General features: G+C 41.5%; 1 protein-coding gene across 2 annotated transcripts; it reads left to right on the plus strand.

Annotated features, from left to right (window-relative positions):
* Nucleotides 1–7: 7 nt before the first annotated feature.
* egfl7 (EGF-like-domain, multiple 7) lies at nt 8–12,639 on the plus strand. Of its 2 annotated transcripts, none has more exons than XM_078271189.1 (9): nt 8–194; nt 4,232–4,517; nt 5,096–5,218; nt 6,384–6,496; nt 7,739–7,834; nt 7,952–8,143; nt 10,058–10,134; nt 10,506–10,659; nt 12,135–12,639. In XM_078271189.1, exons 2-9 carry the CDS (start codon nt 4,438–4,440, stop codon nt 12,152–12,154), a joined length of 855 nt encoding a protein of 284 aa, XP_078127315.1. In that variant the 5' UTR covers nt 8–194; nt 4,232–4,437; the 3' UTR covers nt 12,155–12,639. The 2 variants fall into 2 exon arrangements, with proteins under 2 accessions (XP_078127315.1, XP_078127316.1); XM_078271190.1 differs by lacking the exon at nt 8–194 and adding an exon at nt 2,355–2,528.
* The last annotated feature ends 2,024 nt before the right edge of the window (nt 12,640–14,663 follow it).

Consider the following 14,663-nt stretch of genomic DNA (forward strand, 5'->3'; position numbering starts at 1 on the left):
TGTGGCCGGTCGACTCACAGGGAGCACCTCGAATTAACCGCGAGGTTTTTATTTAAAAAAAAACTACCGAGCCGAGCTTTAAAAGAAACTGGCAGCATGGAAGAGTCCTCTAATACGTTGGTGCGGCGGCTCGTGCCCATGGCCGCCGCTCAGCCTGCGCGCGCACACGCACCTGATGACCCCCTACTGCGAAGGTAAGGTTGTGTAGCTACACATTTTCAAAGGCCCGTGGTCTTGTACAACTGTGACTTTACTTCTTTTTTTTTTAGCATTAGCTCTCAATATACTTACACACATATAACACATTTACAGAAGGATACAAATGCAGACATAGGCTACAGCTAAACAACAAGCTAAGCAAATATAACCTACATGCATACAAGAGCTGGACAACAATCTTTATAGCTATACGGGGCAGATTGTTACTGTAGCCTAGCTACTGTAGGGTTACAGGTCGTGCAAAGTAATAGGCTAACTAATGCATGAATAACAGAGTTGGTTTTATGTGCATGCTATTGCACAGTGTCTGTTTGACTATAACAGTGGAGCAGTACAATGTTTCACAGTGCCTGTCATTTTGGGAATATGTGACTTTTTCTTCTTAGAAAATCATGCCCATTAGTGACTTCCATACTGTACCTCTAAAAACTGGTAAATTGCTAATAAAATATAAGGTCCATGGCTCCTGATGATTTCCTAAAAGGAAACAATGGCCATGTAGAATAGGCTGTCTACATTAGTAGTCTAGAGCATGACACAAATACAGTAATACTTATTTTTCTTCTTCTTTTTGGCATCATATTATCTTTATTCATTGTTATAGGCTAGTCAAATATTGAACAAATTGACTTCACCTAGCTTCAGTGGAAAGGGATCTGCATACTAGTGTTGGCAGAATTTATTAAAAGAAGAAAAAACACAATTAAAGCTCCTAATTGCTATTATTTCTAATGAAAATTTGACTGAAGTATTTTTTTTGGTTTTAAATACAACAATTTTATTATTTTTAATTATTAACCTAATTTATTTAGAAAATAGTAATTTGCAAAAGACACTAGGTTGAATGACTTGGGATTTACTAAGACTAAAAAACCTGACCCCAATCAACAGTTTGTTTTTCTTTATAACTTCCTATACCCTACTGGCTCCCGGTTTCTTCAGTTCTCCTTTGACAGTGAATTATAGGATAATTTCACAATAAAAAAAAAAAAATCTGTTTTAAAAGAAAAGTCAGGTGCACATTGAAACCGGTTGTGCTTGCTGTAATCATTACTCTTGTCCACACAGGCCATTATGAGATCTGTTCGTAATGCGCACAAATGATTGGCGACAACATCCACAGTCCTTTTAGCCAAATCAAGAGGATATATTCCAAAATTGCAGTAATTTTAGTACAAAATTCCCGCTTTATGTTACAATGCTTCCACTGAAACGTATCAAGGAAACACTCTTATGTAATAAGTGGGAGTTCCATACTAAAAAGACAAAAAAAACTTATTGGGAAATCTTGTCAACTCGACAAACTCAGACTGCTGAAGCCTCAGGTTTTGTCACTCACATTGGAAGCATGTTAGGAAGAGATGGCCAGCAGGGATAATGATAGCAGCACCCAAAATCAGTTGCAATGCTGATATTAGTAGCATACCTGAATATTGTTTTAAGACAGAGTTGAAAAATTGTGAACTGACCCTTTTAATTATACCAGCTGCCGCCATAAAACACTTCATACTGCAGGGTCTCTCTACCTGCCAGTTACACACTAAACCGCTTGGGAGAAGTGTATCAGTAGTAGTAGTTATGAATGAATAAGTTCAATACAGTTTTCACAACTTTATGGAAAAAAATACATTCAAATATAGATAAACATTTCAGACACCTACTCAAAATAATTATCCAGAGAAACAATAATATGACTTTCAAAAACTAACAAAATAGTATTAATAACAAAAAACAAAGTATGAAGAGGGGGAATGATTAAACAATATAAATAATACAATATAGAGACAAAACAAAATACACTATTCTCCTAAAAGATCATTACTCTTTTTAGTGTCTTAATAGAAGTGTAAGTTTGAGAGACTTATTATATTCCTTAAATTCACATAAAAAGAAGTGAACATTTGCACTCATGCAAGTACAATTTTCCAGATAAAACCTATAAGTTAGCAATATATGCAATGTTAAGTTTACGAAAAAGTCTATGTAGTCCCATATTAACCCGTGCAGTGACGTCACACACGGGTCCCCGCAGTGCAGGCAGTCTGAGCACCGGGACACCCAGCTAGAGGAGTGGGAGGAGGTCCTACCATCACCCCCCATGCTCCCTGACAGTCTGAGCTGCAGGAGAAACCTCACTAGTATGCCGAGTTTCATCACTGGACTTTTTAACAACTCACTAGCGGAATATAGGCCTAACGGGACTACATTTGTTCAAGCCGCGGGCGTTTCTCCACTTTTTGCAGTTTAGGACTGTGTCTTTTTGTGGTGGATTATTATTTTTTTGGAAAAGCTGATTGTACATTTGCACGGTTTGTGATTATTTCTGTATCCATTCATGCGCCCTTGGTAGGCTATTGGCTTGCTTGCTTGAGCACCTCCTCTTGTTGTTCATTGTTGGTTTTCTGTGCGTTTATTTCCCAATATGTGGCGTCATCCGTTTAATGCGTGAGCGTGCGACTCTGCGTGCGTGTATCTGAGAGTTCTAGAGATGGTGCTCTGAGTGAAGGATGTAGCTCTTCAATCAGTGATCCGCGGATCTGTACAGTGCTGTAAAACAGCGCCCTCTCGTGGCGAATGTAAGAAAGGCGTCCAGTCCAGTTTACTCCTTAATGTGTCATCCAGTAGGCCAGAACTTATTACGTTTTGAAAATAACATGATGCAGATATTATGCAACCTATTACAGGCATTATTTGTATATTCATGAATGGTATTGTATTCAAATGGCAGCTTTTTGCAAAACCAAAATAATGAAAAACTATTCTGAATTATTTCATGTTTAATGTAAGTCTTGCATCCATAATTCAGCTATCTACCATTTCATTTATGCAGAGTGGGCTGCATATTCTTTGTGTGGAATGTTGGTAATGTACTTTATGCATCCCAAAGAAAGAATTATTTAAAAAATATATATTTAATAGCCTCCCATAACATCTTAACAAGCTATTATCCAAATCCAATCATATCTTCTCTACCGCACCCAAGTAGTAAAAACGTTTTGGACAAGCATTTCTACTTTGCAGCACCTTCCTCATTGGTAATGTAATGATGCTTTACTGCCACGCGTGTGCACATGTTGTCTTCAAAGTGGCCCCCTATGCGCTTAAAGTCAGACCTCTGATTTATGAATGAACACAGGCTTTAGATGTGCGTGTCCTGTCTCTGGGCGTGAAGCCAGCGGGGGATCAGAGAGACATGCAAGCTGTCAACTGAGTCTTAGCATCGTCCGCCCCCCCACCCCCAGGATAACTGAAGACTCCTGCAGGACACGGTCCCGTAACCTACGATCTCAGCTGGCTGGCGTTAAAGCCCCGTTAGAGATTTCCCATGGGTTTAGTATCTGATCTGTTAAAAAAACGTGCCTGTAGAATAGGATAGCAGGAAGGAACAGGTCCAAGCTGACTGTCATGCACTCTGGAACTGCTTCACCATTCTTTAATCCTGTACAGTATGTAATAATCCAAAAATGGTGTGAAGGGATGAGTGAACATTTCTGTGAAGGGAGAGTTCTTAGTCCCTTTGCTCTGGGTTTTGTGTTATAGTCTCACGAGTCCGTGCAGGTGCAGGTCGGAGAGAGTTCAACCTACTTTGTCCACAAGAACTCAGGACTGTATATATACAGTACATAGTGTAATGTATAGATGCCTGCTTTTGTGGCTGTCTGTGTGCTAGCAACAAGTGATTTACTGTTGGAGTCCCTAACCCTTCACTTTAAAGCACAAACATCACATAGGTTGAGTCTTTACTGCTTGTCATAAAACAGCATTTTAGACGTACTACCCAAAAATGCGACATCACCCCCCTCGACTGCACTCTGTTTTATGATCTCGAACATCACTCCGCACCGGGAAACGCACTCAGTCTATGAGAAAAATAATAGTCAGGAATGTTAAAAATAAACATGTGATGATGTAAAACGTTTGAAAATGAAAAAAGTGAAAATGACAACTTATCAAACAAAGTGCTGAATCTCTGTTTTAATACATGATTATCTCCAATGTCCTCGCTTTGCAGGTAGCTGGAGTCATCCAGGAGGAAAACGTACACGTCCAGCGTGAGGAGACTTTGGCTGCGATCTGCGACCCCTCCCTCCCTCCCTCCCTCCCTCTTCATCCTCCTCTCTTCCTCCCTCTTCATCCTCCTCTCTTCCTCCCTCCCTCCGACTGGCACAGAGAAGAGTGTGAGAGACCGAGCAAGGGAACGTGGGAAAGAGGAAGACAATGTACCAAACGCTGCTTCTCTCCTCCTCCCTCTTCATCCTTCATGTGATGGGCACTCCGCAGTTCTTCGCTCACCACGGGTAACAGCTCACTTAATACTCTTTCTGTGTTTATTATGGCCTGTCATTTGATCAATGTGGTCCTTATAGCTACAGATGTCCACTTCAGCTTCAGTTTGTTTGAGTGGCATTCTCACCCACTGTGAATGTATACAAATTGGCCGAATGACATTTAAACATTTAAGAGTGCACTCTCTCAGGGATCAAAGCTCCACCCTTATGTCCCAGACTATAAGACGCAGGGCACTCTGGGGGAGTCTGCAGTCTCATCTTATCATTTTCAGTTAATTTGCAAAAAGACCAAAATAAACCAAACACCAAACCAAATGGTCAAGTGGAGCCAAAGAGGTCAGAGATCAACTCTTAGCTCTGACACATTCAGGAGTGATTACACGGGTCAGTCAGGAGCAATTAGGCTGTACGCCAAGTTGTGGTGACAAACAGAAACCTTGAGGCTCCTAATGTGGAGTTTTTCAAAATTTTCTAAATATCTCTGTGGAAAAGACGTATATGCATCTAAAACCAGCTCAGATGCTGTTTAAAGCCAATAAGCTCCATTTCAAGTTTTTAACGTTGGATCTCATTTCTCCCTTTCGCAGGAGGAGGGTGTGTGGCCGAGATCTCCGTCACAGCGTTGCCATGGCAACAGAGTCATACGTCCAGCCGGTGCACAAGCCCTTCATCACTCTGTGTCAGGGGCATCGCCTCTGCAGCACATACAAGTGAGACTCCGTCTGCCGGCACAACACACACTCCTCAACAAATAACAACACAATCAGATGTCTTCAGCTTCTGTTGTGACGAACACCAGCTGAGCCCCACAGTCCAGCCTGTACATGAGGACTCGGGTCAGAGCTAATGTGGGTGGTGATGGTGCAGTGGATATGACACATGCCTTTGGTGTGGGAGACCTGGGTTCAATTCCCACTGTGATACATCAATGACACTTAACCCCTAGTTGCTCCAAAGGCATGCGACCTCTGACATATATAGCAATTGTAAGTAAAGTTGCTTTGGATAAAGGCATCAGCTAAATGACATGTGATGTCAAACCAGTGTTGGAATTAAGCCATCACAAGATTTACTTTATTTCATAAAGGGGTAAACAATGCTTGACATGTTTAGGAAGGGAAAGGGTTAGAAATGCAGTCATAAATACAGCTAGACTTTCTCCCACACACACACAAATACATGTTTTACACAGAACTGGGTCATGGTGGCACATATTTGGGGGGGAATCTAAATATCGAGTACTTTTTGTAACTACGGGAAATGAACTGCCTGCCCCAGAGAGACCGCGGCTGTGTTTATTTTGGACTGCGTCTCCCTCCATACTTACGCGCTCTCAATCTCTCCAGCTCTGATGCTTTCTAGTCCCCCCCTTACATACCCTCCATTTTAATCTTTTTAACTCTTTCCTCACCACCAAATTTCATTTTAGGATTTCATTTTTTTTTTTTTTGGTCATTATGTGGGCAGGCCTCAGCCAATTACAGGCCTTCTAATCCTGTAAGTAAATCCTTACTTAAATGGTTTAATCCTCTCTCGTTGTTTGTTTTAGTTCTTTAGCTTTTGCCTCAGTTTATCACATGGTATCTCTCCTTGCGAAACCGACCATACCAGAGTCTCATAATTTCGACTTTGCATCTCTTCTCCTGCCCCCTCGCTCCCTCCCTCCATCCCTGTGTCATCTCTGACACACTCTTGGAAGTCAGTGGTCCGTGGTTTCTGTATCCAACCAAATACCCATTCCCTCATCAGCGTTCTTTCGGTCTGACAGAACATGAAAAGATACTAGTCCGGCTCAAACACACACATTAGGGTGATGACAGCATTATGAATAACCAGGAATCCCTAACCATGGGTGTCCGCCTTTTGTCTCCACAGGACGGTGTACTCAGTGGCGTACCGGCAGGTGAGCAGAGCAGCACCTCCTTCGCATTTCTACTCAGAGTGCTGCCCGGGCTGGCGGAGATTTCACTCTCACAACTGCAACCAAGGTAACCTGGAGGGACATGTGATGGGTTTATGTGTAGATTCGTACCTGTACTACCTGCATCTGCTGACTGAAAAAAAGCTTTTAAAATGTTAAAGTGCTCACATTATTCTCATTTTCAGGTTCATAACTGTATTTAGAGGTTATATCAGAATAGGTTTACGTGGTTTAATTTTCAAAAAACACCATATTTTTGTTGCACATTGCTCCAGCTCCTCTTTTCACCCTTTGTGTTGAGCTCTCTGTTTTAGCTACAGAGTGAGGCATCTCACTTCTGTTCCATCTTTGTTGGGAGTCGCACATGCGCAGTAGCTAGGTAAGGACTACTACCCAGTCAGAAGCAGAGTATGAGGGCGTGCCACGCTAGCAGTTAGGTGAGCATTATAACATGCGTTACAAAGTGACACACGTTTGTCACAGAAGTAAAGGCTGGACTACAATAGAGCTGTTTGGAGCAGTTTGTGAACAGTGTTTTCTGGTGGAGATGGTAAGTGCCTTTGGGGTGGACTTTGAGCTTTTTCACTTTGTAAACCTATAACGAGCACAAAAAAGATATATAACACAATAAAGGAAAGGGGAAAAGCCAAAAAGCACAATATGAGCACTTTAAAGGAAACATGCATATTTACTTTCTAGCCGAGAGTAACAAAAACGCTCATGCTTGTACGTTTCATTATAAAAGCTACAACCAGGAGACAGTTAGCTTAGTTTAGCATAAAAACTGGAAGCAGGGGGAAACAGCTAGCCTAGCAATATCTAACGATAAAAGAAAGATTGTATTTAAAAGGCAGTAAGAAAACCAAAAGTGTAAGAACAAGACAAGTCGTGGTTTCATGGGTGGCTACTGTATGTGCTGGACTATTTCTTGGCCGGATGCAACCGTGCAACCATGCAACCACAACACAAAGTCACTGCCAAGAAATAGTCCAGCACTCCCCATAAAACAATAAGTTTCTGTGTTTACACTTCAGTTATTGTACGGCTTAAACAAATAGAAATATAACATGGACATTTAGGGTTGCTGGTAGGCTGATTTTGGACAGCCAGCCTAGCTGTTTCCCCCTGCCTCCAGTCTCTGTGCTATACTAAGCTAACCATCATCTGACTATAGCTTCGTATTAGCATACACACATGAGAGTGCTTTCGATATTCTTTCGATATTCTTTCGATATTCTCATCTAACTCAAATATGGCATACAGCGTATTTCCCAAAATGCTGAATCATTCCTTTAAATGTCTCTTACAGCTGTGTGTGGACAACCCTGTGGGAATGGAGGTACCTGCTTGAGACCCAACCAGTGTGCTTGTCTGCTAGGCTGGACGGGGCACCAATGCCAAACAGGTAAACTCAAACACACACACACACAACACATACACTAACCTGCACTAACCTGCACAATCACACTAGTCTCTCTGTGGGCATATTCACACACATACCCCTTTCTTTGTTTCCTGTCAGATGTGGATGAGTGTAGCGAGCGGCAGCCGTGCGCCCAGGAATGCGTGAACACAGCTGGCAGCTATCGATGTGCGTGCAGAGACGGCTTCAGGCTTACAGGAGATGGCCATTCCTGTCAAAGCCTTCCTCCTCCTCCTCCTCCTCCTCCTACTCCTCCCACTCAGGCAACAGTGGGTGGTCACATTGATGCGGGTAAATGAGCATCATAGGAGAGTGTGCGTGCGTGCGCCCTGTAGTATCATTTTGTGTTTTCTTGCAGCAGCAAAGTGTGTGGAGCACAGAAGAAAAGAAACAATAGCCAGCTTCGCGGTCCATTATTACTTTTGGTACGCGCTATGCCACTCTCAACTCGTACCGTGAGTAATAATGCACTGCGACTGGTGCCGACGCCAGACAGATGTCCTGTGGTCTGGCCCCGTGCGGTGAGAATGGGACCCGTTGGTCTTTGAAGATGACTCAGTTGACTCCTAGGAGTCCTGCGAGTAAAGCAAACATCTGACTGTAATAGAGCTCCCATGCTAATACAGACATTTTTTTATCCCGCACACTCCATTTAAGTCCCTTAAAAATGTTGCAATGTTGTCTCTTACCATGAAAAATTTTCGTTTGTGTGTGCTTCCTGTATCTTAGCAACAAAATAATAAACCCCCCCGCCCCCCTCCATCTATAAATGTAGTAGTTGACCCCAGGACATTCCTTTCTGTTTTGTGTCAGCGTTATTGCTTTTTCCAGGGAATTTATGCAACATGAAACCTTAAAGAAGACTTACCTTTTCCAGATTTCTCCCAAATCTTCCTATCTTTTGAGCTTTTTGTGAGTCACCAAACTGTGAAACTCTAAAAGGGATACTGTCTCATGTGCTTATCAGACAATGAAATATCTCTCATGTAAATGTGAGATTGCCAATTTTTCTCGGGCTCCGCTCCAAACTATTTGTCAGTGTTTCTGTAGAAAAGAAGGCCTCAAAATATGGAACTGCTCAGCTAAAATGAGACGGTTCACTCCCACGACTCCACGCGAGAGTCCTGCTAGTATTGCAGAGTCAGCAAAGAGACTTAAGAAACTCGTGAAGGGGGGGGTGAGAAGTCAAAATATGACAGATCTTTTTACTTCATGGAAGCGACGGATGGGTTATTTGTGGGAGCGTGTTCAGTTTTCCCGCTCAGCTCTCGGATGCAAAAATGCAAGGCCAGCAAAGATTTAGATTTACTTCAGAGATTGCATTCCATTATCTGCTCATATGCACACGTCAGAGGGATGTTGATGGAGATCACAAAACATAAGCCCAGGTTTAAATGCTCATACGTTCCACCATCGCTCAGACTCTGCCAAGCTGCTGTGGAGGAGTGTTGGACCACGTTTGTGTCTCTCCTTCTTCCTTTTTTTCCTCCCCTCCGTCTTTCTTTCTCACTGTGCTCTTGGCCAACACTTGTATTCTCATTCCAGCTCCATCAACCCTGTCTGCTGGGGGTCATCGCCAGCCCCCTTTTTCCTCCTCCTCCACCTCACCCTGTTTCTGAACTCATTCTTGTCTCAGTAATGGACCACATCTGGGAGAGATTGACCCGCTCGAGCTCTGTCTGCCAAAGCGCAGCCAGAAAGCAGGGGTCCCTTATTTTGCATCCCGATCTGGGTCCCGCGTGCTCCAGGGACATTCCCCTTTTGGATGGAGCCGGGCAGACACTTCCCCGTAACCGATGCATGTTCACAAGAGGGATGAATGAGCACTCGTCTATTTCTGGTGACCTCTCTTTCAGCTTGTGTATCGGCTTTTTTTTTTCGGCCGTTTCCATATTTATGATTCCCTCCTGTGCTCTAAAATCCCCCGGCCTCCCTGCAGCTCTGCAGCCCTCTTCCTGGTTTGTAGTTCAGAGACCATGAATCATTCAAGGAGAGGGATTGATGAGGGCAGGATGCTTGAAGGAATCGTCTGAGATATAAACTTTAGATCTGAGAGAGAGAGGATTAAACACGCTTCGCTCACGCCTTAGATCCACGCCCCTTACCCTTCTTTCCTGCCCCATCTCGCTCATTTTCCACTAATTTCCAAAGCGGCAGTCACCGTCCTCCTGATGTACGTTGTCTGTGTTTGTATGGTTTCTGCAGGTGGAGGTTTCAGCCAGGGGGAGAATGTGACGGAGGAGGTACAGAGCCTGAAGAACAGAGTAGAGCTCCTGGAAAAGGTACACCATCCAACACATGTTCAAACACATACAAATACAAGCCACATACACTCTGATGCCTCCCACCCCTGCTCACCAGGAACACCTCTGGTCCTTGTATGATATAAAATCCTAGCTGCTATTTAATCCCTGAACAAAAGATTCTTTGAAATGCCAGACCTACACAATGGCTTTTAAGATGTGTTATGTTTTAAGTTTTTTTTTAGAATCCTGCCTCTGTTTAGTGAAACAAGCAGAAAGAGAAAATGAAGATTAGCAGTTCAAGTTTAATTATGCTATTATTCTTTTTACTAGGTGAGTAATAGTCCTTTTCTGGAGGATTTTTTTGTTTTGTTCATCTCAGTTTTCCTCCGTTTTCGCCCTCTGTGCAGAAGCTGCAGTTGGTGTTGGCCCCCTTCTTCCCGCTATCGCTGGACGAGGGCTGGTCGGACAAAACCACCTTACTGTCCCACTCCTTCCAGCAGCTAGACCGCATCGACTCCCTTAGCGAGCAGATTGGTTTTCTGGAGGAGCGAATCGGCACATGTGAGTCACCTTTGATTGTTCATAGTTCATTTAGTCGAACACCACTGGAACTTTGCGTCCCAGGAAAGCAGGAACAGTTTTTTAACTTCTTCAAAAAGACCACGCAAAAGTCCAAAAGTAACAATTGTTCATAATGTAATAAAATAAAATGTATTAATAAAAATCGAATAACATAATAAAATCTTGTGCCGGTAACACAATCATCTTTTTGGCTAAGTAAGTTCGCTGATTTAATCAAAGCAGAACGAACAATAAGTCAAATGATACATTTGCTCTTAAATCATAACCTAATTAAAGAGAAGATAACAAGACTACAAGTCTACAGCCGCGCTAGCAGCTCTGTGAGGCTGTATTTGAACCACAGCGGTGGTGCTTTGAGCTGAATGCTAACGTCAGCATGTGCCACAAATATCCTCCTGGCAATCACCAAAGTTGGTAGCATTCATCATCTGAGAACCATGAATGTCAAAAATGGCCCAAAATGTTATAGCAATCCATCCAATAGTTGCAAAGCCATTTCAGTCTAGACCTAAATAGTCTACTGACCCAACAGACCGACATTGCCATCCCTACAGCCACAAGCTCTTTACTGTTGCAGTGCAACTGGACATGCACATGAGACAACGTTTTACATTTTAATAAAAAAAAAAAAAAAAAAAAAAAGTGCAATATATTAACATTTTATGATTATTTGCTTTAATTACCTCTGTCAACAAACTTTCAACTCCCTGTGAAAGTGCTGACTGGAGCACAAACCTGCAGTTTCTTGCACATGCCCAGTTGTGGCCACAGAGAGATTGTTAGTGACTGAGGGCTTGGCCTTTTGACACGCTGTCCAGTGCTTTAAGCTTTAAGTGTGTAGTTTCTGTCTCCCCCATGAGGAATTCTAAGTAATGACAACAAAACTGTTGGCGCGTCCACATGATACAAGCCTTCCGTGATCACGCACAGACCCCACCTCCACGCAGTTGCTAGTAGCCAAGGAGGACACAGAGGATTAAAAAAACATGATGGACTCTTCAGAAGAGGTAATTATCTTCACTCAAGCTTCTGCGCGGAAAAGTCGCCGGACGACACAATCTTCTGAACACAGCCATACTGAGAAATACAGAGAGAGTTGTGTGGAGCTGATAGTCTTAATTAGCTTTGTAGTAACTCATTTGGCAATGGCTTGAATGTAACGGACGTTCATTACTATCAAAATGTTACGCACTAAAGCTTTAATAGTGACTGCTTGTTCCAGTGAAAATGATGAATACTACGCAGCATGTACAGTGTAAAAAACAGTAAAGATGTCTATCAAACCAAGCTTGTGTTTACCATTTTATTATTCATGTCTTTAAAATCAGGTTACAATTTTAGAGCACATCAATCACATCAATGTAATTATACCTGCATAAACTTTGTTTGTTTTTTAATTGAATGGCAAATAGCCAATACACTGTAGTAACTCTTTCCTCTCTTCTCCCCTGTAGGTTCTTGCCAGGAGAATTAGCCACCATACATTACCCCACAACATTTCCAGACATCTCCCATGAAGTTAATAATGACACAAACCTGCCAGAGACTGGACGCACCAAGATGGCCATTGTTTGTAAGAAAGTGGACGGCAGAAAGCAGAAACAGCCTTGGTGATGCAATCGACGCACAAATCGCCATCTGTGATTTTAACTATTTCTCAACAGCTTCATTTACTTTTCATGTTTAATCACTGTCAACTATCTTGATTTTGTAACATCAACCTGTGGCAGGGTCAGTTTCAGCATTCCATCATCCCTGTAACATCTGAATCGAACCCCCTGAGGGACAAGGGTCAAAATTGGCCACTTTGTTTCTGTGTTTGTTTTGCATCAGTGCATATGTGGGACATCTGTATTTATCTATTTAAATTATGATTACGTCTAGTTATTTCTCAGTGCTCCAATAGACATTTTTTACCTAGTTTTGTAAGATTTTGTAATAAAAAGTCTTAATCAAAAACACCATGTGTGCTCACTTATATAAAAGGATTACTGAATAATGTAATGCAAATACATGGTCCTGTATACACTGCAGATTTAAGATTGGACAAACTGTTTTAAGCTAACGTAACACTGGCTTTCTCCTGCTGGCCTCTCCTATATATGTACTTTATTTAGTGGTGAAGCAAGATATTCAGATCCTTTACTTAAGTAAAAGTATCAATACCGCATTGTGAAAATACTAAATTACAAGTAAAAGCCCTGCATTTTAAATTTTAAAGTGCTCATATTATGCTCATTTTCAGGTTCATAATTGTATTTAGAGGTTAGATCAGAATAGGTTTACATGGTTTAATTTTCAAAAAACACCATATTTTAGTTGAACTGCACACTGCTGCAGCTCCTCTTTTCACCCTGTGTGTTGAGCTCTCTGTTTTAGCTACAGAGTGAGGCATCTCACTTCTGATCCATCTTTGTTGGGAGTCACACATGCGCATTAAGTACTGCTAGCTAGTCAGAAGCAGAGTATGAGGGCGTGCCACGCTAGCAGCTAGGTGAGCATTATAACGTGTGTTACAAAGTGACGCACGTTCGTCGCGGAAGTAAAGGCTGGACTACAATAGAGCTGTTTGGAGCAGTTTGTGAACAGTGTTTTCTGTTGGAGATGGTAAGTACCTTTGGGGGGGGACTTTGGGCTTTTTCACTTCGTAAACCTATCAGGAAAAAAAAAACACAATAAAGGGGAAAAGCCAAAAAGCATAATATGAGCACTTTAATAAAGTAAGTCCTTAGTCCAACGTATTGATTATGCAGAGCAGCCCTTTTCTGAGTGTATATAACTTATTCAATTTTACTACTTTATGTGATATCATGTCATATTGTGTTTCTTAAAATAAGTGAAATCTGCCATCTGAGATTATTTCAATCTCTTTTTTTTGACAGAAAACTTGTTTTAAGAAAATAAGACTCAAGACAACTTACTTGGTAAGATGATTTTTGCAGCGTTTCCACTATGCAAAGTGTTGATCTACAAATGTAGTGATATAGTATGAAGTAGCAGAAAATGGAACTAAAGTTAAGTACAAGTAGCTCTAAAATTGTACTTAAGTACAGTATTAGTTACCTTCCACAATATAAGTCACAGAGGAAGGCAAAGCAGGCATTTCAGTGCACAACCACTTAAGAAAAAAAATATTTGATTTTTATTTCTTCTTTTGCAAGGCATTCACGTATACCTAGAATAGGTGAAGTCAAGAGCACTACATCATTAATAATAACCAGATACTATATGGGCGTCTATACCATGTGTGCATGTTTACACACACACACACACACACACACACAGTAAGGGACCACACACGTACAAGGCTCTGCAGGATGTCAGCTCCGTTTCTCATACCCATGTAAAGCTACCACCAATTACACTTTAATAGCTTTGGTGAAAATAAAAATAAAAATAAAAAAATAAAAAATACTTGAAGTCCTTTTTCATTTTTCCACCCAAACTCAGCATGAAAAGTGCTTTATTAAGGTTCAGAATACTTAGAATATTTTATCTTACAGTATCTTTGTTCGTAAACAACTGCCATAAAAACAACCAGCAGGGTTGCAGAGCCTGTTCGCCACAACTTCCAAGCTTATGACACAAAGCTTATAATTCACACATTTGTATTACAAAATAACGAAGAAATGAACAGGAACTAAATGGATAAAACACTCCCGTTAGCAAAATGTATATGGTATAGTTCATATTTTGGAAGATATAAATTTGGTAGAGTACTTTTATAACATTCAAACCACTTGCTGCAAAGGTAAAATCTGCCCTTACAAATAAAAATGTTAATATATTCAAACTAAGAAAACAAAAAGACCAATTAGTTTTAATAGGGGGCTATATTCTATACTGGCCTTGAACATAAATGAAATCCTGACCATCACATGTACTTAAAGCTGAGAGCCCAGCAGGTATCACTGAAACTACCAATGAACAGGAACGTACAGGCTTAGTACCAAAGTATTGATAAATCCATTCACAAGATGATC

Source organism: Sander vitreus, chromosome 16 (genome assembly GCF_031162955.1).
Source record: "Sander vitreus isolate 19-12246 chromosome 16, sanVit1, whole genome shotgun sequence".
NCBI lineage: Eukaryota > Metazoa > Chordata > Actinopteri > Perciformes > Percidae > Sander > Sander vitreus.

What these genes read in the sequence shown, in the direction of transcription:
- egfl7 (XM_078271189.1), top strand. Translation starts at nt 4,438, where the DNA reads ATGTACCAAACGCTGCTTCTCTCCTCCTCCCTCTTCATCCTTCATGTG. An exon ending in GGGGCACCAATGCCAAACAG is followed by an intron (nt 7,835 to 7,951) that starts GTAAACTCAAAC and finishes GTTTCCTGTCAG; the next exon opens with ATGTGGATGAGTGTAGCGAG. An exon ending in GGAGGAGCGAATCGGCACAT is followed by an intron (nt 10,660 to 12,134) that starts GTGAGTCACCTT and finishes TCTCCCCTGTAG; the next exon opens with GTTCTTGCCAGGAGAATTAG.